Source organism: Anoplophora glabripennis, unplaced genomic scaffold (assembly GCF_000390285.2).
Source record: "Anoplophora glabripennis isolate ALB-LARVAE unplaced genomic scaffold, Agla_2.0 scaffold367, whole genome shotgun sequence".
NCBI lineage: Eukaryota > Metazoa > Arthropoda > Insecta > Coleoptera > Cerambycidae > Anoplophora > Anoplophora glabripennis.
Window position 1 is genome coordinate 392,285 of NW_019416474.1, and position 25,696 is coordinate 417,980.

A 25,696-nucleotide genomic window follows, 5' to 3' on the forward strand; every position below is an offset into this window, starting at 1 on the left:
ATATATGAGTTAGAGTTGCAAGCAATTACAAAAACTGCGTCAGATAGTTGTTTACTTGAAACAGTCAATAAAATATAAAAATATTTAGGGCAATAATTGAAGCTATTACAAATATAAAAGTCATAATATAATTATTGTCATAATAAATTTGTTGCACATATTCTCATCTTTTATTCAAATTTTTTTTATACTTGAAAAGACTAACTACCTGCAAAGACACTAGATAAGTATAGAAGTTTAGCGAACAAAGGTACATTTTACATACAAGTGTTAATTAAATATTTTGGTTTAAGTTAATTTGTTCTAGTACTAATTGTTTCTAGTTATTACTGGATGTGTCAAATTACAACTAGTAATTATATTACATACGTATTTTAACATCAGCGAATGAGCCTGTAATGATATGGGATATTTAATAGAATTGGCTGAAATTGTAAAATAAAAGAAAAAAATTCTGGTACCACTACCAAATACATATATCGAAAACATTGTTTTCTAAAAATACAATAAATATATCGGTCTATAATGTCATCTGTTACGGAAAATAGAATATAATTTGATAACATGCAGTAAAAATTTTCTTATCAATGTCAGACGAATAAAACAAATAGTGATTATCTACAAAAGGCAACTATATAAACACAGTATTTGTTTACATTCTAAAATAACATTTGAGTCAATAAAAGAATTAAATTTTAATAAATCCTAGGTGGGTTAAACTAACGTAAACTAATAAACACTTGGTTACTCTAGATTCGACGTAAAAAAATATATATGGGCTCTGTTGTGACCTTGTGGTATTTTATGACCAACACAGAACATTATAATTCACATGACAGGTTTTAGCTTCTTAATAAAGCTATCTTATTCAGTTATATTCAGATTTTCCGGTAAAATTAGTACTTTGCTGAATATAGACAATCTGGTATGTTCTACAGGCCAAGCTTATAGTAAGTAAGGACTAATAATTAGTAGTAACAGATCAACTTCAACAGATTTTTAACTCTATCAATGGTCTATGATAAACTCCTTGAATGAGCTAGTATTGGCAAAATCTGACAATGTTTAAGGTTTTTTTCTACTGCCTAACTTAGAACAGATGTTTTAATAGAACTATGCCAGGAGCTGGTGCTAGCCAATGAAGTTCGAGTATAATTCAATGCTCTAATCCCCTGTAATCCTAAATGACGGGACATCCAGAATAGAATGGTTCTGTTGCTAGCTGTCGATTTGCATGTATATTGTAAGTACTCCAGTATCCGCAGACACATCCCGATTTTTGTCTGGAAAACAGTTAGATAAGTATTAAGACTCATCGACAACCTGATCTCCAAATATAATCCAAATTGTAACGTACTCAAGTACTCCACAAGTTTTGGAGCTCTCAAAATGTTACTTCTGCTCCAATTCCATTCATATTAACCAAAGAAACTGTTGAAGGCAGCTTATAATTAATGTATGTCGTCATAACATCTAAAGTTTATCTCCAAAGTGCCATGGTTTTCCATATTCTTTAGTAAATTGTTATGTCCCATGACAACCGTTTAAGACTTATTGCTTTTCTACGTTATCTTTTTCATTTTAATTATTGGCAAATTTGTTTTTACAGAATATATTCTACAGGTATAGCAAAATCAACAGCTTACTGTTTTCTAATGTTGATTGTGTATGTATAGTTGTGTAACTAATTGATTGATTTTCTAATTTAACTGGTCTCATTGTATCCGGACTTTTGGCTTCATTCCAATTTTGCCTAACGCTGAAAATTTGCTCAGTATTTTTACTACTTAAGTACCTACTAACAGAAACTTCAAAATTATTCTATTATATTATTTCAAAAAAATTATAATTCAAATTCTACACATAAGATTCCTGTAGAAGAATTATCCGTTCTCAATGACTAGCAGTTTATCAGTGACCTAATAAAATCCATCTTTTTAAAACTCCTTGCCTCTCTTGTTATTGAATGGCTTCGCAATGCATTTTAAATTGGTTGCACATTGAAAGCGGCGAAAAACACTTTACATTAAAAAACAAAAGGAAAAAGTAAATAGAAATCGTCTTTTTTCACGCCTAAACGTAGATTATACAGGGTGTTTTTGAATGGAGTAGCATAAATGATACCATTGAATCTACATTTCAAAAGAACACGATCTGCAAAAAATCGCCTTAGTAAAATGTTCACCCCTGAAGAGATATGGGCCATCAAAGTTTCCAAAAAAATTATGAAAATTGGCTGTAATTTGAAAACCGAACGAGGTACAAATAACAAATTTTTTACAGGTTGTTTACTAATACAGATGCGAGTTTTCAACTATTTTTCGAAAATTTTAACCCCTCGAAAGGGGTTGAAATAACCACCCCTCAAGCCATTTTTTGCCATAACTTTTATATTTCGTAAAAACTCGATATCCAAAAATACGCATTAGATAAACTGGTTCTTTTAGAAACTTTTACCTCTCTAGCAATTTTCCTTTAAAACTTTTCGTTTATTAATAAAAAAATAAAATGTATTACCATTCACCTCACACCGTATATGATTGCAATCAATCAAAGAAAAACTAAGTGTGCTGCTGTCATGCCAGTTGTCACAATTAACTCTTCTGTAAGTTGTCACTGTTATCAGCTAAATACTTTTTGGGTGTAAATTAACAAGAATTATGCCAAATTTTACTAATGATGAATATGTGGACATGCTACAAGTGTATTTTGAATGTCGCAAAAACTGTGCTGCGGCAACAAGAGCGTATAATGAGAGATATCCAAATCGTCAAGTTCCCCACAGACAAACTTTTTCGGCGGTAGAACGAAGACTTCGGGAAACTGGAAAAATACAGCCGCATATTGAGGGTACCGGCCGAAGACCTACTGTTCGTACTATTTATCTTGAGGATGCAGTACTTGAAGAGTTTGACGAAAATCGTCAGACTAGTACGAGAAAAACAGCAATGCACTTAAATGTGTCCCATAGTGTTGTTTGGAATATTGTCCATGATAATTTATTATATCCTTTTCACCACCGGCCAGTTCAAGCTCTACTTGAACCAGACATGCATAAGCGAGTTGTTTTTTGCGAATCGTATCTTAATATTCTAAGAAATAATTTGAATTTTGCCTCAAAGATACTTTTCACAGATGAAGCAACTTTTCAAAGACATGGTTTAACCAATATGCACAATCTTCATTCCTGGGCTCATGAAAATCCTCACGAAGTATCTATGACAACATTTCAACATAATTTTAGTTTAAACATTTGGGCAGGAATTGTAGAAAATGTGCTTGTCGGCCCTTTTGTTTTACCTCATCGACTTGGTGCTGTTGAATATTTGCAGTTCTTAAATGAGCATCTACCACCACTTCTGGAGGAAGTACCATTAAATGTACGTCAGGCCATGTGGTACATGCATGACGGGGCTCCTGCTCACAGCACTGTAGTAGTTAGGCGGTGGCTTAATTTAAATTACCCGAATCGTTGGATAGGTCGCGGCAATGAGGCACCTATCTCTTGGCCTGCACGTTCTCCCGATCTAACGCCCATGGATTTTTTCTTTTGGGGACATATAAAAAGTATTGTTTATGCGACCCCAGTTGACAGTGTTGAAGAGCTACAGGAAAGAATATTCGCGGCGGCTGATGAGATTCGCAACAATCCCATAATTTTTGCTCGAGTCCGTAACAACTTTGATAAACGTGTTAGGTTGTGTTTAGAAAGAAATGGCAATTATTTTGAAAATGTCCTTTAACTAAGTTTTTTGTTTTTTCTCTTTTTGATAATAAATTATTTCTTAGTTTCGTTTTCATTGTACTTCTATTTAATAAAAGTTTCTGCGACATTCAAACAGTTATTTGTGCAACTACTGTAAAGAGTGTGTATTTGTTGTACGATGCATGAAGTTTGCAGCTCGAGACGAAGTTGAGAGCTGCAATCATGTTAAGTGCAACAAATATGCTTTTTGCACATGTTGCACGCAACATTTTTTCTACGATTGTTTTTATTTCAAATTTTATTTAACAGTATTTTACATAATATTAAAATTTTAACTGACAACTGGAAATTAATTGCGCAAATTGTCAATGTCAGACGTTAGGTACTTATGGATATGCTTAGATTAAACTTGTAATCAATATTTTTTTTGTACTACTGTAAAAAAAGTTAAACTTTTGGCACAGTAGGTAGTGCAATAAGTAGTAAATTTTGCACGATCGTAGAAAAAAACACTTGTAGCATGTCCACATATTCATCATTAGTAAAATTTGGCATAATTCTTGTTAATTTACACCCAAAAAGTATTTAGCTGATAACAGTGACAACTTACAGAAGAGTTAATTGTGACAACTGGCATGACAGCAGCACACTTAGTTTTTCTTTGATTGATTGCAATCATATACGGTGTGAGGTGAATGGTAATACATTTTATTTTTTTATTAATAAACGAAAAGTTTTAAAGGAAAATTGCTAGAGAGGTAAAAGTTTCTAAAAGAACCAGTTTATCTAATGCGTATTTTTGGATATCGAGTTTTTACGAAATATAAAAGTTATGGCAAAAAATGGCTTGAGGGGTGGTTATTTCAACCCCTTTCGAGGGGTTAAAATTTTCGAAAAATAGTTGAAAACTCGCATCTGTATTAGTAAACAACCTGTAAAAAATTTGTTATTTGTACCTCGTTCGGTTGTCAAATTACAGCCAATTTTCATAATTTTTTTGGAAACTTTGATGGCCCATATTTCTTCAGGGGTGAACATTTTACTAAGGCGATTTTTTGCAGATCGTGTTCTTTTGAAATGTAGATTCACTGGTATCATTTATGCTACTCCATTCAAAAACACCCTGTAGAATATAATCCTTACATTTTGGCGATTTTTTTAAATTTTTTGAACCCAATGTTCCGTTTCGTCAGTTCCTATAATTTGAGTAGGTGATAACTTTCCAAATTTCTATATGACTAGATAAAAAATGTTCATCAATAGCTTGTTTTGTGTACAATGCTTGGGATGTAAGGGATGTCACAAATGAATACCTTCAGTTAATAACAGTCAATCAATATTGTCACCGTTTAACAACGCAAAAACTTAGTAATACATTCAAAATCCTGACTTTCAAGTATCTACCTAATATTTTGCGTGACCAACATTATCAACAGCAAGGTTAAGTATTAGAGATAAAAGAGTTCTATTCATTATTAGAAATAATTTGAAACATGAAGTATTTTTTATACTATACAATACAATCGATCCAAATTTCAAACGATGAGTCTTTGTCATTCATTATGCCTGCAATTTATTTAGTATTATATTCATCTTTTCGTTATACGTATTTACTTATAATTAAAGCATATTAGCTATATTAGCTTAAAGGTTTAAAGATAGAGAAATACAACACATTATTTGATGAAATGTAAGAATACGATAAGATATTTAAAATTTTCATACTTAACGATAAATAACTAATTGATTAAATGAGATTAAAATGTCGGAAATTATTTATGTTGGATATTTAATCAATCAAATTTTACTATAGTTTTAGGGTTCATCAGTTATATTTACAAAATTATCAATAATATACCTATGAAAATACCTTTTTTAATTAAAATGATCCGTTTCCGAACTTAAAAAAAAATACGCCTTGTTCAAGATCAATTGCTTAACCTTCAACCACCCCCTTATCTTTTTTACTTCTCTATCTAGAAAAATATTTCAAAAAAATATATTGCATTTCGAAAATATAAACTAAACAATCGACACACCCTATACTTTTGTCTGTTTTTGAAATGTTCTCCTTCGCAATCGATCAGTTAATGTTCACGCCCGCCGGTGGTGAAATGGGTTTTATCCCTAATTGCCAGTTAATTTTTAAATCTGGGGCTAAATCGGGGGACTACCACGATGACATGAACTCGTAAAATTATGAGAATTGACTTAGAGAAGTCGATTCCAAATCTCCCCGAATTGTGTTCTAACTGATAAATACACCATATAATGTACAAGTACGGAAAGCACATCCTGCAACTCAAGGAAAATAGATATGGTAGAATGGTTAATAAGTAAAAATATATCTTTTTCTCTGAATTTGCTGAAGCCACAGCTATAAGGAATAATTAAACATAATAAAAAAAACACATTGTTTACAAAAAAATCGGTCATCTACTCCAAGAAAACAGGCACATGGCTTTGAGGGTACCACCCTACCACTCTGATTTAAATCCGACTGAAATGATATGAGCTCAAGTTAAAAACAACATATCAAAGAAAAATGCTTTAATTAAATTAGAAGGTCTGAAAACTCTGACAGAAGAAAAATTTTCATCAGTTACTCTCGAGGACTGGATAAAATATGTTAAAGTTGAATATATGTGGTTACTTGAAAAACGAGATTCGAGTTGATGTGGTAATAGAAGACTCGATTTTAACAACTTCTGATAGTAAATATTCTAGTGATGAAGATGATTTCGAAAATTTATCAGATTAGAGGCTATAGTACCAATCTGTTTATAATTATATAATCTTCTAGTTTATTTATGATTTGCACTCTGCTGTACTGTAAAAGAAATAAAACACATTTTAATCCAAAAAATCTACTTTATATACAGGGTGATTCACAAATGGTGACCAAAAATGAAACCTCGTTCACCTTCTTTGGTGAATTTTAAGTGCATTTCCTATAAAGTTTTTATCTAGGACGCTTCGTCAAAAAAATACAGGGTGTTAAACTCCAAAAAACATTTTTAATTTCTTTAAATTATTTAAAAACTAGTAACTGAAATAATTTGAAATTGGGCACATGTATTTATGGAAACATTGTTCAAAATCTGTGAGCTTTTCCTAAAATTTACATGCTCCAGTGGCGGAGATCGGTGGCATATTTTTCTTAATAAAATAGTACGCCACTGCTTTACGGTAACAACCATGATATTTTCGGATTTGTCTTTCAATTTTCTACAAATTACTACCCTCTTGTGTTTCTCGAAAAAAGCCTAATTTTCGAGTAAAACTTAAAAAACTAACTTCCATAGTCGAATACACTTAATTCATTTTAGAATTACATAGTGGGCTGCGATAGCAACTTTGATATTCTGAGCAGTTAGAAGAAATAATAAATAATGCTTTTTACCCGATTCAAGCAACAATAAATTTCGAACAAATTACATTTTCGTAACTAAAGAGATGTCGGGCGTGTGTTCGTGGAAATGGAGATATTTTTGAACATTTACTTAAATAAAATCATTAAAATGATGACTAGTGTTATTAATTTCTTTTAATAAAAGTGTTTTCAGTTTGTTTTTTATGTTATAATTTGTAAAAAATTGAAAGACAAATCCGAAAAAAAAGCCTCAGTTTTTGGACAATGTTTACATAAATACATGTGCCCAATTTCAAACTATTTCACTTAGTAGTTTTTAAATTATTTAAAAAAAATAGAAAACATTTTTTTAAGTTTAACACCCTATATCTTTTTAACGAAACGTCCTAGATAAAATCTTTATAGGAAACACTCCCCTTAAAATTCACCAAAGCAGTAAATTGTTACTGTAGTTTCGATAGCAGAACTTTATTGGCTTATTCTTTTCTTGGAATTCTATCTCAGCAAATATTTTATGGACTGTATATTTGCTTTGACAGTTTGTACAATATTTTGGTACATAGAGGGTCACTCTATAAAATAGGGCGTAATATGTTTGAAAACAATTTTCTGCTTGTGTATACCTACTTATATGAATTCTCCACCTGTTTTCAATATTTTCATCTCTTATTAATATATTTTAATAATATTTTTACTAAAAAATTTCTAAAATTATTGATACGAAAACTAAAATTCGATTTTTAAGAGTATTATTTTTGGATAATTATTACAGTTAATAGTACTACTTTTAAAAACACGACTCATTTTCAAATTGAGTGTTCGAAACCCGCATTAAGAAATACGTTTATGGAACATTTATTACAGGAAAATGTTCTGTGTTAACGAATAAGCTATAAAAATAGCAATAATGATAACTGCATTAATGGAATAATTCCTTTGAACCACTTGCTATTTATTAGAATTTAAATTTGCTTTATTTCTTTCAGAACTAGTGACATGGATACACATGTTGACGATGAGGCTTCAAAGGATCCAGCAGCTGAACATAAACATAAGTTACTACTAGACGAGAAAGATTTCGAAGGTAAGATTAGTTTATATTTTTAAATCCCAGCATGTGCTTGTGCCTGCTACCTCGAGTACAAATGTTATGTTATAGGTAGATAGCAAATTATATTAAGAATGCTAATTTAGTATGTTTTAATTACCTATTCGATTCAATTGTACAAAATTGTTATAAATATAATTTACGTCACATATAGTAGATATAGTAACTTGACTTCGAGTGGAATATTATTGAACGTTTTTTTTATTTTTCCAAAGCAAAGTATCAATACTATTCAATATCCACAGTTTGATTTTCTAGTGGAATTTTCCTATTATATTATTATTTGTCATCATTGAAGTTTCATTACCTATTTACTTTATTTATGTGGTACATGGTTGGCTGTAGGCCGAGTTCTCTTTTATGCATTTTTATTCAAACAAAAAACTGACAGCCGTTGCCTTCTGATAAATGCACTCTTTTATTATAAGAATATGCATATATGTAGGTATTTGCATAATAGTATGAAACAAAAAGAACCAGTGTCTATTTTTCTACACTAAACGCTTCACATGAAACTAACCATAAAATATATAGGTATAGTACGTAATAATAAGTACCAGCAAAAGTTATCAAAATAATAATTTCGAATTCATAGAAAAGTAATTGCAAAAAATTCTTAATTATTATAGTTGTCCTAAGTGTTTCGCGGTTAATAGTCCCCGGCCATCGGTAAATACCCATTTCAAGAACGAAAATGATCTTTCAACATTTACCGAGGTCACAGGCGCATGTCTAAAATAGTCGAAGTTTTGAATGGATGCTATTCCCACTAATGGCATCAACTACTTCACATTTTAGTAATCCCACTATCTACTTCATTATACAATAACATGTATATGTCTGCCTCCGATCTGAAGCTTCGCATCGATCAATTTATTCGATACGTACCTAGCAGTACCCTAATGCCTGCCCTGTCGACCTGGCGTGCTGGTGAGCAATACAGGTTTTCTGCTGAGGGACGTTGGCTGTGCATTTCGTTGTCGTTTGTGCATATGAGTGAGTTTGACGCTTTGCTTGGTCGAGTGTATAGCACGTGTTTCTATAGGAGTCAATAGCATTGTGTACTGTGAGCATACAGCGGCACACCTCCTACCACATGTTTATCCTATTTCTGCTACTACAACGCATATAGCCGCTTAGCATATTACAGGATACTACTGTCTATTTATTTGATTGTCACCCCAGAAAGTTCCCGATGTCTATGCTATACACACACACCCTCACTACCACAATCAATTAGTTCAATGTTTACAGGGTGAGTAATTAATAATAGTACTCAATGCTCAATGGCAAATTGTTAACCTCAAAATATAGTGGTTGAGCCAAATATGCCTTAATCAATTGTTGCTCCTTTTCGTTCTACAGGGTGTTAAAGTTGAAAAAATATTTTCGATTTTTTGCTATATTTTAAGTATGCACGAACCTATTATTTTAAAAATTTGTAGTTTTACCTTTTTTGAGGTGGCAAATACGAATATAATTAAAATATAATTTTCTAATTTAATTCCTGTCGAACCTCAAAAACTTAAAATGTCTGTATCTCGAAAACAGTTGAGTTTATCGATTTGTAACAAGTATACCTTTTTTATTCAGAATTGAACGTAGTTCAACAATTTCTAGTTAAAAATTTAAAATTGTAAAATATAAAAAGTTAGACATATTTTTACATTGATTGATGATCCATACATACTTAAAATACAGAAAAAAGAAAAGAAAATATTTTTTAAACTTTAACAATCGCTATATTTTGACGTTAACAATTTGCCAGTAAGCTGTGTACCATTATTAATGACTCACCCTGTATATCGGGTGTCCCGTAAATAATGGAGAACCTTTTAACCGTGGATAGGGAACCCTAAGGTCGTTTAGAAAAACGACTTTTGTCTTAGTACAAAGTCCCTTCGTTTTTTCAGTTATTTCGTTTTTTTTTTCGAAATTTCCGCCATAAGTTACTTTATTGGTAATTACGGCCACAAGGGAACGTATTATCTTTCAGTTATTATTTAATTTTATTTAAAAATTACAATAAATGTTCAAATTTCCCTGATGCAGACTCTTGCACCTTCTTATGAATTCCCTTCGGAGCTTTTGTTTGTATCTTCGCTGACTAATTTCACGAGCAGCTTCTTGGACGCGGTTCCGCAATTCTTGTATTATGTCGACTGGCCTGCTATAGATTTTTTTCTTTCATGCAGCCCCAGTAAAAAAAGTCTAGCCGATTTAAATCCGGCGACCGCGGAGGCCACGCAATCGAACCCATGCGACCAATCCAGCGTCCTGGATGTAACTGATTCAAACGCATTCGGACTGCAGCAGCATAGTGTGCAGGACAGCCATCATGATGCAACCACATAGTTCTTCTTAGCCTCAAATCTACGTCTTTTAATAAATTGGGGAGTTCATTTTGAAGGAATTCCAAATAACTTTCACCGTTTAAGTTCCCTGGAATTTCAACTGGACCGATAATTTTTCCATTTAAAATTCCCCTCCAATAATTGATTTTAAATTGATATTATGATCGATCTTCCCGCATTAAATACGGATTTTCTATCGACAAGCTGTGTAGGTTGTGAATATTCAGAAAGACATCTTTTAGGTAAGTTGATTCATCACTCCTCAGGATCTTGTTGAAAAAATCTGGATCTTCATTTATTTCTCTCAGCATCCGAGTTGCAAAAAGCAACTCTTGTAGGGTAGTTTCTAGCCTCTAGCCTAGCCTTTGCACACGCGTTACGTGGAATGGATGTAACTGATGTTTTTTCAAGATTTTGTGAACAGTTCCGATGCGTCTTGCAATAGATCGCACAGAGGTCGATGAATCTGCCCCAATTTCTTCGAGCACGACTTCATCATCATAGTGTTGTAGTTCGCTTACATTACGACCAGGAATTTTTCCTTCACAGTAAGAATTATGTGCTCCAATAAAAAACGCGATAATCAGGATGGCGTGCGTTTGGATATCTTTCTTGATAAAGTGCAACGGTTGCATTTGCGTTACCCCTACATTCACAATAAATAAAATGCATGTTGGCATACTCACAGGCATGGTAATGTATTCGAGGCATTGCAACATTACCTTAAATGTTCTAAGAATATTACAATATTGATAAACACAAATCAATCCAGGGAAGCGCCAAATGGTCGTAAACAGGCCCAAACACAGCTGAAATACGCCTAGAACAACCTCGTGGAATCAGAATTATGAAATACTCTTAAATACTCTATATTTTAGTTAAGTAAGGAATTTTTGGGGATTAATAATATATATAATTGAATAATAATCTAAGATATTCTTTTCTTTTTCGCGTGTTTTAAAGGGTTCTCTATAAAAATAATATATAGCGTGCCTACAAAAAAATTAGCCATACTTCACGGGTAGATTCTTTGAATGAAAATAAAACAATTTAGAAAAAAAGTATTATATCTCAAGTTGGAAATACTATATTTCCTACTCTTATAGTCAATTCAAATGAACTATTATACAGAAAATTATTATTAATTATTTTTTAGATATTTCCATATAGCAACACATGTAGTATACAGGGTGTTTCAGTTCGAGTGAATCAAACTTTCGAATTATGTATTAACTTATAATTCAAAACAATATTAAATAATATGTCTCTACATCGGCGAAACGACTGGTAAATTCTAAATATAATCCCTTGTTTTTTATTTATTGCATTCGTAATGTGATGAATTCCGAGGGTGAATTCCCTCTGTTAGCTAATTTTTTTGTTGCGCTTCAGTGCGGTGGACAGCATATTCAATGGCACCTCCTTAGACATAATATTGCTTCGAATTCTAAGTTAATGCGTGACATTATATTAATATTAATTTAAAATTTATTTCCTATCCTTAAGAAACTAATTTTCTTATCAGAAGAACGGTCTCCCATTCAACTGAGATTTTCACTAAAACGATACACTATACCGATGTTCAACAAGTATACCTTTTTTATGTAGAATTGTCCACGGAATCTAAATGATCATTATGTCATTGACGTAGAAGTTGGGGTAAAAAAATTCCGGTTTACTACCAATTCCTACGCCACTGACCTACAAAAATTTGTAAATTTTACAGTAAATTATGCACATATGTAAATGTTAACACTACGCCAAATTTGAATCAATTTTTTATAAGCGTACCAAAGATTTCATAAATAATATTATTTTAAAAACCGACCGTTTTGGTCGACCCTGAATAGAAATAACGGTGAGACCTAAACCCTTGCTTTATAATGCAATTCTGAATTGATTGAAACTTTGATTCACTCGAACTGATGTTCACTCAATTTTATTTAAACATAATTAGTTTAGCGGTTTAATTAAGGAAATCAAATTGGGAATTTTTATTTTAAAACGCAAAAATAGAAGGAAAAAGTGCGATGTGTAATGGAAAAATTAAGAACGAAAGAATGTCATTTTTGTATCGACTAAGCCAAGATAAAATCCTTATTTTGGCATATATGAGTAGAAAATAATCTTTTAATTCATTTTTTTTAAGATAACTTCCTTCATTACTTCTCAGAATACCACTAAAAGTATCACTTATTTTTTGCCATATTTTCTTTTGCCGGTAGAAATTTTAAAATATGGTAAACGACTCGTTCACGCGCTATTATAAGAAACTTTGGGTCATGCCATCAAATTTTGACTGAAATATNTCCAGGTAAGCTTATTATCCAGTATCACTCCTAGATATTTTACTTCCCTGGAAAGTGTAATGCTCCTCTCTCCTATTATAGGTTCAGAGAGTCCAGTTAAATTCCTTGTCCTGGTGAAGGGTACTACGACCGTTCTGTCAGGGTTTACTGACAGTGCCTGCCCCTTACATCAGTCATCTATCCATTTCAAAGCCACTTTCATGAGTTCTGAAACGATAATATTATGTTTCCCGAGTATGAGAACGACTAAGTCGTCCGCATAGCCTTGTGTATAAAATCCCTTTCGATTAAGGCCCTCTAGTGCGCCGTCCACCACTAATTCCCATAACAAGGGAGACAGTACTCGTCCCTGGGGTCAGCCCCGGCCTACCTTACACCTGGATGTTTCTCAACATGGTATCTATCCAACGACACAAAGTGTCATCAAGGCCCCTATTGCGCACTGCCGAATTAATAGATTCGAAAGGTGTATTATCAAATGCCCCTTCAATATCTAAAAAAGCTACCAAAGCTAGATCTCTGTCGTCCATCGCCCCCCCCCCCCTATCCTAGAGACTAGGCCATGAAGGGCTGTGTCGACTGATCTGCCTGCCTGATAGGCGTATTGGTATCTGTGTAGAGGATTTGCCCTCAACACCCCGTCCCTTATATGCCTATCAACTATTCTCTCCAACGTTTTCAGGAGGAAAGATGTTAAACTTATCGGGCGATATGCCTTTGCCTGGGCATACGATGGACGCCCTGGTTTAGGAATAAACGCCACGTTCGTCGATCTCCATGCCAGCGGTATATAACCAAGTGCAATGCTGGCTCTGAAGACGTGAATTAAGACCGGAGCTAGACAGTCCACCCCCTGCTGTAGCAGTACAGGTAGGATTCCATCGGCTCCTGGTGATTTAAATGGGTCAAAAGAACTTATTGCCCATCTTATTCGTGACTGACTCACCACCGTCTTGGCAACCTCCCAGTNCTAAATCCGTTTACTTTCATTCAAGGGAGCAGCTACCTACCTTTTGCCCATTCGCTTACTGGGCACCCTGTATTTGAATATGGCAATGTAATTATAGTAAAATACAGGATAGTAGTAAACGATGCAACACAACATTTTTCGTGAAACTGGGGAAAATTTTCACAGAAACGTTTCAACTTTTGAAGCAAGCTTACGGAGTTGGTGCTCTGGGTTATACATAATGTTACGAATGCATTTCACGATTTAAAAGTAGTCGTCAGTCAGTTGAAGATAATCCTCGACTTCAACTGATCATTCGCACGTTAGCATCTCAGTTGGGTCATGCCATCAAATTTTGACTGAAAAATTGAACATGCATCGAGTTTCAGCAAAATTTGTTCCTCGTTTGATGACCGAACAACAGAAAGAAAATCGTGTGGACGTTGGTCGGCAACCCCTTTAACTATCCAATGACGATGAAACATTCATTCAAGGGATCATAATGGGAGACGAAAGCTAGGTTTACGGCTACGACATTGAGAAAGAAGTTCAATCATTACACTGGATTGTCAAAGGACCTCTATGTCCCAAGAAAACACGTCAGTCTCGATCCAATGTCAAATGATGATCACTGTTTTATTTTCGACATTAATGGAATTGTGCATTTTGAATTTTTGCCTCAAAGTGAAACAGTGAACAGTGTATACTAACAAGAAGAGACGAACGGCTACGACATTGAGACAAAAGTTCAATCATCACAATGGACTGGGACAGTGCATATTCTATGGGGCAGTGATAACATGTTTGGGTAGTAATAAACTCAAAATGGGTAGTGATAAATTTTTAAATTACTCTATTTAATTGAATAATTTATTACTTACTATTTTGTTATATTAAATATAATTCATGACTACTTGAGTATACCAAAGGTTTCAAAATGCTTATTTTCATAGTATTTTCAAACTTTTTTCTTCTTTTTTTGCACATATTTTGCAATTTCTTTGTTAGAAAATATTTTTGGAATAAGAGATCATAGTTTTGAATCAATTTTTAGGTATATTTTAATACATAATTTGTCATAATATATGTACTAAGTATAAATATAAAGAATAAACTGCATATTTATTAATTTTTTTAAACATGAAAAATTATTCAAAATTTAGATTATGTACTGTGAAATACTTTAATAATTCATATTTAGATTAATAATGTTTTGTAAGGGGATATTTATTGCAAGAAGAGGAGGTCATAGTATGAAATTGGGTAGTTATAAATAGTAATTCGTCAGTTTTGTGACAGAAATCAGATTACTATGCTGCATCATTCTCTTTACTCGTCGCCAGACCTGGCTACCTACGATTGTTTCTTATTTCCGAAATTAAAATCAGTGCTGAAACGACGCCGGCTTCAGACTATTGATGATATTAAAGCAAATTCGTCACAGACTTTACAGGCCATTTCAAATAGAGCTATCCAGGACTGCATCGCGAAATGGAAACCCTCTGGGAAAAGTCTGTGAATAGAAGAGGGCAGCACTTTAAAGGATACAAGGGCCATTAATGTATAAAACTAATAATAATGTTTAAAAAAATAAAGTTTGGTTATTTTCTAAACAGGCCTCGTACAATTAAATGTCTACTTTTGATTTTTGGACATTAAAGTCGAAACCAGACTTTTTCGACTGTAAATTAAACAGGTAACTTCTGTCTGTTACAAAGTAGATTTATATAAATATTTATTTATAATTCCTTGTTTTTGTTCTAATTAAAGTGATTATGGCTTTCATGAATATAAAGTATATCCATGGATGATGTTAAAAAGAGGACAAAAACATTATACTGTACTTTTCATTTTATGAAGCAAATAATTTTTGCGAAAAATTCTCCTTGTGTTCAGATATACAAAAATAAATAATAATAAATGTAATGTGGACCAACTTATACACGGTGTCACCTATAAAAAAAATGATTGGAGTAATAGATTTTATCCCTAGAACTCAACAATACATTATGTTTATTAAGAAATGTTTAAATAGTTAATTCTTTTCTAACATTTAACATGTACGGGTGTTCCCGTATCTTAATATTTAGTGCTAATTACACAAAATTTTGAGCAGAACGAATCTGCTTGGTTTAAAAACAATATGTACGTAACGAATTATTATTTATGAAAAATTTAACTTTTTTTTGGAAGCAGAAACTTGAATATATATTTCCGAAGGTTTTAGGTGCGCTGAATCCGAATCTGGCAGCAGAATTACTCCATCACATCAGGTTTTTGAGATATCCTAACCTAAAAGTGCAAAAAACACTGTTTTTCGTCATATTTGAGGTTACGTAGTAATGCCATCTATTCTTTTTCAAAAAATTAATACATATAATTTAAAAGTACAAGGCTCCCTCCTTCGAATTCCGTTGAGTTTGATCAAATATCTTTTTTTTCGTTGAGATATCACATGTTGAAATTTTTAAGTTCCTAAGTTTCTTAATATGCGATAATCTACTAAGGATCCCTTAGACATCAAGCAGTCGATTGCAATTCAGAAACTTCATACCCATACGGTTTGTGGGTTTAGAGTTGGTGGGCTTGGGGTTTGTAAGCTTGGCGTTTGTAGGTTCGGGTTTTGTGGGATTGGGGTTTGTGGGTTTAGGGATTGTGGGTTTGGGGTTTGTGAGTTTGAGTTCGTATATATTGAAAGTTTCTGAGTATGAAGTTTCTGAACTGCAATCAACTGTTTAACGTCTAAGGGATCCTTAGTAGATTTTCGCATATTAAGAAACTGATAAACTTAGAAATTTCAACATGTGTTATCTCAACGAAAAAAGATATTTGAGCAAACTCAACGGCATTCGAAAAAGAGAGCCTTGTACTTTTAAATTACATCTATTTTTTTTTAAGAATAGATGGCATTATTACATAACCTCAAATATGACGAAAAACAGTATTTTTGCACTTTTAGATTAGGATATCTCAAAAACCTGACGTGATAGAGCAATTCTGCGGCCAGATTCGGATTCAGCGCACCAAAATCCTTCGGGAATGCAATTTATTGAGTTATTTAGAATTAAAATATGTGTTAATGTTCCAAATTTGTTGGCAACTTTATGTTGTAATTCGAGTATCCTTCAAAATAGACAAAAAAATAAATTAGATCGATTATCTTAAAAATTGATAGATACACATTTTTTTGTGAATAACATTTCTAGTAGAATTTTTTTATACCCTATATGAAAAAGACGCCTTTTTCTTTAGACAGCCTACTTAATTTTTAACAAATAAAAAATTTGTTACTAATTAACTTTTGACCATATAGGGTTAGTTTCTAAAATAATAAGACAATCTGGGGACATAAAGGATTTTTATCTGCTGCTTAAGGAACGTGGTGTTAACTTCTAAGCATAAAGTCAACTATCATATTTCAAATTACTTTTTGTAGAAGACACTCTGGATTTGTTGGTTCACTTAAAACTACATTTTTGTACATTTGAAAAGAAAATAAGAGCTTCTCTGTTTCTAGATTATATCAATTTTTAGTTAGCTAGTATGAAATAATAATAAATCCTGGTTCCTTACAAACTTCGAAATTAGTTTTTTAGGGATAATTAATCTTACTACATTAAACAATATAACACAAACTAGCTCTGAAAAAAATGTTACCGGTGTCGAAACAAAAACCACAGCAAGTATTCGACCTTACCACATTCTTCTTCAACAGATAAGCGAATTCGTCGAATTAAAGAATCATGATCATTTACAAAAACATCACGTCATTGTTTAAAAGTATGTGATTCACCTTCAGTTCGAAGCAATAGTCCAATTCTAACTTCTCAGTTGCACACTATCTTTTTAAAATGTTCCCAGGAATAAAAACTCAGTAAGGGAATCACGAGACCACGAGGCAGCTATAAAACCGGATTGATTGTCGCGTTCTATCTTATATAATGAAATTCAGTGTCTCTTATACAGAACGACAGTAATCAGGCGGAGCCTTATCATGTAAATACTGGGTGACTCAGAAATAAGTGCCAACTTTTTTTAACTATGTTTGTATCTCATTAAAAGCAACAACTTTTGCTCAATTCTGACGAGTTAAACCAATGGTAAAAATTGACACTTATTTCTGGAATTTCCTGTATTAACATGATGGGACTTTGGTGCTCCCTGTATATTTTTCATCTTCATCGCGAAGTATTATAAGAACAAGTGATTATTTTCTAAAAAGTTCAAATAATATTGCTAGTTAGAAGATTTGACAACACAAAAGATATATTCACAATTCCAACCCAAATATTAATGGAAAAGCGAATGGGTACTACAAATTTTGCAGCACTTAGTGCATGTAGCCGCATTTTGTTTACATTCACCGTATTTCAAGGGCATGTTCACCAGTGTCTGATTTCTGTAATGATTACTATAATTTTACTTACACTAGACTAATACCGAAGAGACTTTTAGATGCGCAAGGGTGACAGTTAAGAAACAACAAATTTTAACAAGATCAGTAAATATACTATCGAAACAAAAAACACCTATCAAATATTGAGACTATTAATCGATGCTTCACTTCCACTCACTTTACACCAAACCGTTTCTTTCACAAATGTATAGATCTTTGGCAACTGTACTGATATTATCACTTCATTATCTAATTAAGTAGCATCTCGATTATATAGTTGTTTTTAATTATCTTCTCTGAATACTTCAAAAATGATGATAATATAGCTCAGGTATAAATAATTCCTTTTCCCGAATGAAAAATATTACTACTGAAAACTTCATAGGCCTTTTCTTGAAACCTGTGTTAAAATGATTAAAAATATGCACATACTTCTCCACTTATTATAACAATTTAATAAAGTGGAACTGATGGTGAAGAATCGTTTCGCAAAATTCGAAACTGAAGCGATTTCCAAACGCGTCAAGCGCTTCATTAGAAATTTTCGAACCTTTGTCAAAAACTTCAATTTTCAACTGTAGGGATGCTTTACTAGATGCTGTTGAGGTCGGCACCTACTACTGCCGGAGTTTTCCCTATAGATAGTTTGCATAGCTTGGTAGCTCAAATTCAATTTATAATAAAAATACTTTATATTCAATGGTGTCAGACGGCACTCTAGCAATAATATACAGGGTGTCCACGTTTTTTGTAGCAGGACTTTCACAACTTGTACTAAAAGTCCTTTAAAAAAAAGTTCATGTAAACATATATGTATAGATGCGTCGTTTTCGATTTACATAGTGTTCAAGTTTAAAATGAGAATTGATTTTTTTATTCGTAAAACGAAAACCCCTTTTTAGAATTTGTTGAAACTTGGCAACTTTGTTTATAATAATAATACTCATTTTCTCACATAATTTAATTTGTCCTATTTTCTCCATTGGCGTCACAACAAGATACCAGCTTGATAAAAATAGAAAAAAATATGGTACGCCACTGTTTTTTGATAAGTTTGAAATTTTTCTCAGATTTAGCTATCAAAAATACAACTTTTTTGTTATTTACGTTTTTTCAAACGTACCAAAAAGCAGTGGCGTACCATATTTTTTCTATTTTTATCAAGCTGGTATCTTGTTGTGACGCCACTGGTGAAAATAGGACAAATTAAATTATGTGAGAAAATGAGTATTATTATTACAAACAACGTTGCCAAGTTTCAACAAAGTCTAAAAAGGGGTTTTCGTTTTACGAATAAAAAATCAATTCTCATTTTAAACTTGAACACTCTGTAAATCGAAAACGACGCATCTATACATATATGTTTACATGAACTTTTTTTTTAAAGGACTTTTAGTACAAGTTGTGAAAGTCCTGCTACAAAAAACGCGGACACCCTGTATAGTAAAAATAAATTTTCAAGTTCGTAAAGACCCTGTGTAACATATAATTGTTTATTACCTTACATAACTACCCAATTTTTGGTATTAGTGCATATACCTTCGTATAATAACGCATTAAGTATTTAAACTGTAAAATAATATTAGAAGATTTTTAGCTATCAGTGTGTATTTCCACAAAACAATATACGCGGAAGACAAAAATGAAATCTCTAATTCTAATTTAATTTTTTTTTCTCCCTTAGTTACTAAAACTAAAACTAAAACGAAATAAATATTGTGCAGAAAACATTTAATAAATAACCCCTTGCAACAATGGCATCAGTGAAAGGGTTTAGTTTTAAACAGTTAATAAAACACAAATAGTTATGCTTTGAAAACAAAAATTAATAAAGATAAAGAACATAAATTAATGATGTGGAACATTTAAATCGATATATTATAAGTTTATTATTATTTGTATTAAGGTGATTTATTGACACTTTTTTAAATGTACAAATTTCGTTTTCTACCTCTTTTCGTGTGGCAAAAAAACCCTGAAGACATATTCACGTCTATTCACAATAAGCACTTCGGAGAATATTTCAAATTAATTATTACATTTGAAAGTAAATATGAAATATATCTAAACCCATTCTTATTTAGAATACGATATTCTTCTTTGTAAAAACTAATAAAAAATGCATTTACTTAGAATAGGCTCCTATATTACGTTTTAAAATTTTAAGTATACTTAAATACACAATATTGCATCAATACACGTTTTATTAACGTTTCTATTAATTTATGGATGGTTTTCCCATAACCGTATGTTCTAGAATGACTAATTTTTTCAAGGTTTTAAAAATTTTAAAGGTTATAACACCTTTTTGTTATTTTGGATGTACTTGCATTAGAGAATCACTTCGGCACTGTACCATTGCATTAATATCTAGGTATAAATTTTTATTATGATTCTAAAATAGAAAAATTAGTATATAATGAATAAAAGAGATGCTTTTGATAAGTAGACAGTTAGTATAAACAATTTTAAGAATACTGTGATATTCAGCTCTGTAATAAGTGTTCTAAAACATTTAGGTTTCATTATCCAAAGCCATCACTATACTTAATTCGTTTCTTTGTTTACTCACAATACGAAACACAATAGAATGCGACGTTATGATTCTCACACCGACACAATTATGTATGAGTTGCATGTAAAACTGGCACGTGTAAAAATTTAAATAATTTATTGCTGATTGTTTAGTAATAATTACTTTCGTATAGCAGCTTCTCGTCGTGATAGATTTAAAGATGTATAATACTTATTTTTTGGCGCTTACAACTTTGCACATCCTCCAGTTGTTATCGACTCGAGATTACGATACTTAAATAAAATATTTATCTTAACCATAATAATTATATTTACATTTTCCGATAATATGTACTTATTGAATTGAATTATATAATTTGATTAATTATTTAAGAAGACATTTAGATACGCGTTTATACAGGGTGTCTATAAAGGGTCTGTACAATACTCCAATGGTTAAAATAAGTCGATTTATCTTTTCTAATAACATTTTCTTTAATATCGTTCGATTACTTCGAGTTAATTTCGTAAAATTTCGTATCCGGTGGTTTTTTGGAATGAGAAATTCGAATTTTTCGCCGGAATTATTGTATCTTCTAGAGGGCGCCACAAGCGACCATTAGGACACATTTAAACTGCCAAAACTTTTTTTGCCACGGTGTGTTTCACTTTGGGTCGGAAAAATCTTTTCCCCAACTTTCCTGCTTAAAAAGGTATGCCTCGCTAATATTTCTAAAGCCAAACGTTTTCAACAAAAACACATTTAAATTTGTAAATGCATAAAAAAATTGTTTAAAAGTTATTTTCAACTGCACTGATAAACGAAATTAGGAGCAATCGTTTATTAGCAAGAAATATGCCTTTAAACGAAACAGTGCAATTACAATTTTAAATTTCGTTTATTTAACAATTTTACTGCAAACAGAACTGGCAGAATAAAAAACATACTTTCTAAAAACAATCTAATCAGTCCAACACAATCTAAACAATGTAACCAATCTAAACTATCCAAAAATCTGAAAAATAACTAATTATTATTGACCTGTCCTAAAAGATATGTTTTTCAATGGAAAAACATACCCCTGCACTCCCTGCTTATTGATGAAGCGGCAATAGGTAGCATTGTACAAACTTTTTAGAGACACCCTGTATATTTCATTAGGTATGGTGCAAATGAAAAATGCATTATTTCGTATATCGGTGATTTTGGACGAAAATGTCTGTAACAGGTCAATTTTTATTTTTAAAAGTGCATTCTGCGAAATATTTTTTTACATATGACGTCATCTATGTGACAGTGATGACGTTATCGATGTTTTTTTTTAAATACAAATGCGAGTAATGCGATAACTCTTTTTAAAGGTCTTGTAATACTCTACTACATATCAATAAGTTCAGGTAATAGAATTTTGTATATTACCAAAGAAAAAATTCTAAAATTACATTTAACAATTTACTTCATTAATGTGAACCGTCGTTCCTAAGTGAATTTTTAAGAAAGTGCACGAGATAAAGACCGGGGAATTATTTTTTGCATTTTCATAAGATGTATTGTCAAGGCTACGTTCAAATCAACTTAACTCACGTTTCTGTCATTATAGACATGAAAGAGCCTGTTTCGGGAAAAAAATACTATTAGAAGTTTCTCTGCGGAATATTGTTCGGAAACCTGTTATAAATAAAATATCAATAAATCAACTCAAGGCTAATTGGGAAACTTTGTTTTAACAGTGGTCAAAGTTATGGAAAAGTGGTTTTTTGACTCACGTAAAAAAACTATTATTCATAGCGAAAAAAAGTTTATACAAAAAAGGTAGGTATTAAATAAGCCTATAAAATGAAAAAAGTCCGATTAAATTCCGATAATTTGTTTATGCACAAGAGCTCAAAAATGGTCGAAAATTGCCGTTTTTTTCAATTGCTAATAATTAATGCAATTTTCATCGCAGACACTTGTAATTCAGGATTTTTGAGGCTTTTTACACCCTTAATAAGTGGTAAAAATTTCAGCTCGAAAGCTTCATTGGTTTGGCGTTGGCGGAATTTGTTATCTAAGAAGATGCTATTTTCAATTCATTTTTCCCAAGCTCACAGGCGTTGTAGGGTTTCGATCATTAGTTGTTTTTGTACCTAAATAGTTGTATTGACATATGCATTTACTGAGAATTTAGTTTTTCAAATTTAATTTGTTTAAAAATGACTGAAAAAATGTTAATATTTATTAAATTGTTAAGATAGGTAATTATTATAAAATAAAATAGTAACCTCTATACTTTAGTTTTCTTCGAATTTAAAAAAAAATCGTTGTTGTAAGTTGATTAGAAGCTGAGATAATTTTTTTTATTTATTTAATCGCAGTGACCTTAATTATTAATATTAAGAGCCGAAATTTGGAGAGAGTATACATTAAGAGCTATATTTTCATGTCCTACATTAACATTAAGGTGAATTCAACTATTTAATTTCGAAAAAGAAGATAGCGGCGATGCGTTCTATTACTTGGTCTAGCGAACGAGTGGGGAAGGCGAGGCTTAGCATGCGCGCTTAACGATGTAATAAATATTAACATTTTTTCAGTCATTTTTAAACAAATTAAATTTGAAAAATTAAATTATCAGTAAATGCATATGTCAATACAACTATTTAGGTACAAAAACAACTAATGATCGAAACCCTACAACGCCTGTGAGCTTGGGAAAAATGAATTGAAAATAGCATCTTCTTAGATAACAAATTCCGCCAACGCCAAGCTAATGAAGTTTTTGGGCTGAAATTTTTACCACTTATTAAGGGTGCAAAAAGCTTCAAAAATCCTGAATTACAAGTGTCTGCGATGAAAATTGCATTAATTATTAGCAATTGAAAAAAGCGGACAATTTCGACCATTTTTGATATCTTGCGATGTGCATAAACAAATTATCGGAATTTAATCGGACTTGTCTTATTTTATAGGTTTATTTTTTTGTATAAACCTTTTTTTCACTATAAATGACAGTTTTTTTACGCGAGTCAAAAAACCACTTTTCCATAATTTTGACCATTGTTTTTACAAAGTTTCCCAACTAGTCTCGAGTTTATTTTTTGATATTTTGTTTATAACACGTTTCTGAACAATATTCCGCAGAGAAATTTCTAATACTTAGTATTTTTTTCCCGAAAAAAAGCTATAATGACTGGCCTACAAGCGGTTTATGCTAGCATACCAGAAATATTTAAAAGTGTTTTTTATGAAAACGAAGCTCACTGACACAGAAAGAATTGAAATTCTAATGATTGGTTCGAGACAAGACCAGGACTCGGAGAAGTTTGTACCTTTTTAAATAAATAAAAAGTAAATACCTCGGCCTAATTTCTCATCCACAGTAAGCAAAATTGAAAAAAGTTTAAAGAAATGAGTCATATAAAGAACCTCCCAAAAGGTAGTAGAAAACAAATACCCGAAAATAAGAAACTATTGTAGATATTCTACCAGCGTTTCAAGAAAATCCACATAGCATTAGATAATAACATGGATCATTCAACAGTTCTTAGAGACTTCAAAAGTAGCATCCTCACAAAATTATCTTCAGGAGCTTTTGAAATACGATTTTGACAAACGAGTCGGATTTTGTAAAATTTTAAAGGAAAAAATTAACCAAAATCCGATGTTTGTAAAAAGACTGTGATGAAGCTACATTCTTCCTAAATGGTCGTGTATACCGTCCAACTTATCGATATTAGGCAACTGAAAATCCACATTGGATGCAGGAGTATCACACTCATTACCTAGAGAAAGTGAATGTTTGGGCCGGAATAATAGATAATAGGATCATAGAACCATACCTTTTCGAAGGAACCTCGATATTTATAATTTCTGAAAGAAAACTTCTCTCCGAACTAAATCGGCTATTTCCAAATATAAATGATTTGTAACTTCAGCAAGATGGTGCACTCCTTCAGTATGCTGTATTGTTAAGAAACTACTTGGACAACAACGTCTTTGGAGGGAGGTGGCTAGGGCGAAGAGGATCAATTGATTGACAATCTAAGTCCCCAGATTTAGCTCCTCTAGATTTCTTTTTATGGGGATATTTAAAAAGTAAATTATACCATAATAGACCACAAACTTTATATGCATTAGTAGAACGCATTCGAACTGAGATAGTACAAATTAAGTTAAAAAAAGTTCGTCAATTTGATGATCTATTTGGGGTGTTAAAAATACATTTTTTGTTGCAATTTTGGAATGTTTTCTTTGGCACTATACAAAATTATTTTGCTTGAACGGATTGATATGGTTGAATTACAAGAATTTTTAAAAGAGCCACGTATGACCTACTTTGCATTTATAAAAAAACATCGGTGACGTCATCCATCATTGTCACACTTATGACATCATATCTGTACCTCAGAGCTAAACTGTATTAACTCCATTTTTTACGAAAATGGGATTATTTGACAGCCCAACACAGTTTCTTATGCTCTTTCACGTGATAAACAGTAATAACTCCCACTCATGATATTTTCGAAGATAGACAGTGCTAAATAATAATAAGTCCCAACCTGTCTCCAAGCTAGACAATCGTATGTGTATTTAATATTAACCGTGTTTCATTTCCACAGTATTAAGTTCCTTGTTACATCAATTTAGTCCGAGCCAAACAGGTGTATGTGGAGTTAATATTCTATTAGTTTGACTTCGGAGTATTAACTCCACACATATCAAAATCATGTTGGTTTACTTTAGTATTATATCCACATTCATCGTGTATTATCGCACAATTAGTAAATATTATAATATAAAATCCCTAAATCATGTTTGTGCCAAATAGTGTTAACTCCATTTTTTCGAAAAAAAAAATACGAACAGAAAATTATTCTTTAAATTACATTAAATAATATTAAAATAGACGTATAATTTCACATCATACTATTTTTTTATCAAGGAGAAGTAAGAGTTCGAAGTTATGGAATGATAAGCAAAATTTAAATCTTTAAATCTCTCTCC

General features: G+C 31.9%; 1 protein-coding gene across 5 annotated transcripts in view; it reads left to right on the top strand.

The window, feature by feature from the left end:
- The window catches only part of LOC108909124 (sodium bicarbonate cotransporter 3), a 194,262-nt gene that overhangs the window by 58,762 nt on the left and 109,804 nt on the right, over window positions 1-25,696 (top strand). For all 5 annotated transcript variants that reach the window (XM_018713362.2, XM_023454649.1, XM_018713361.1 and 2 more), the window contains exon 2: window positions 8,066-8,163. In XM_018713362.2, the coding sequence (XP_018568878.1) occupies window positions 8,076-8,163 (88 nt within the window). In that variant the 5' untranslated portion in view covers window positions 8,066-8,075. The remainder of the gene's footprint in view (window positions 1-8,065; window positions 8,164-25,696) is intronic.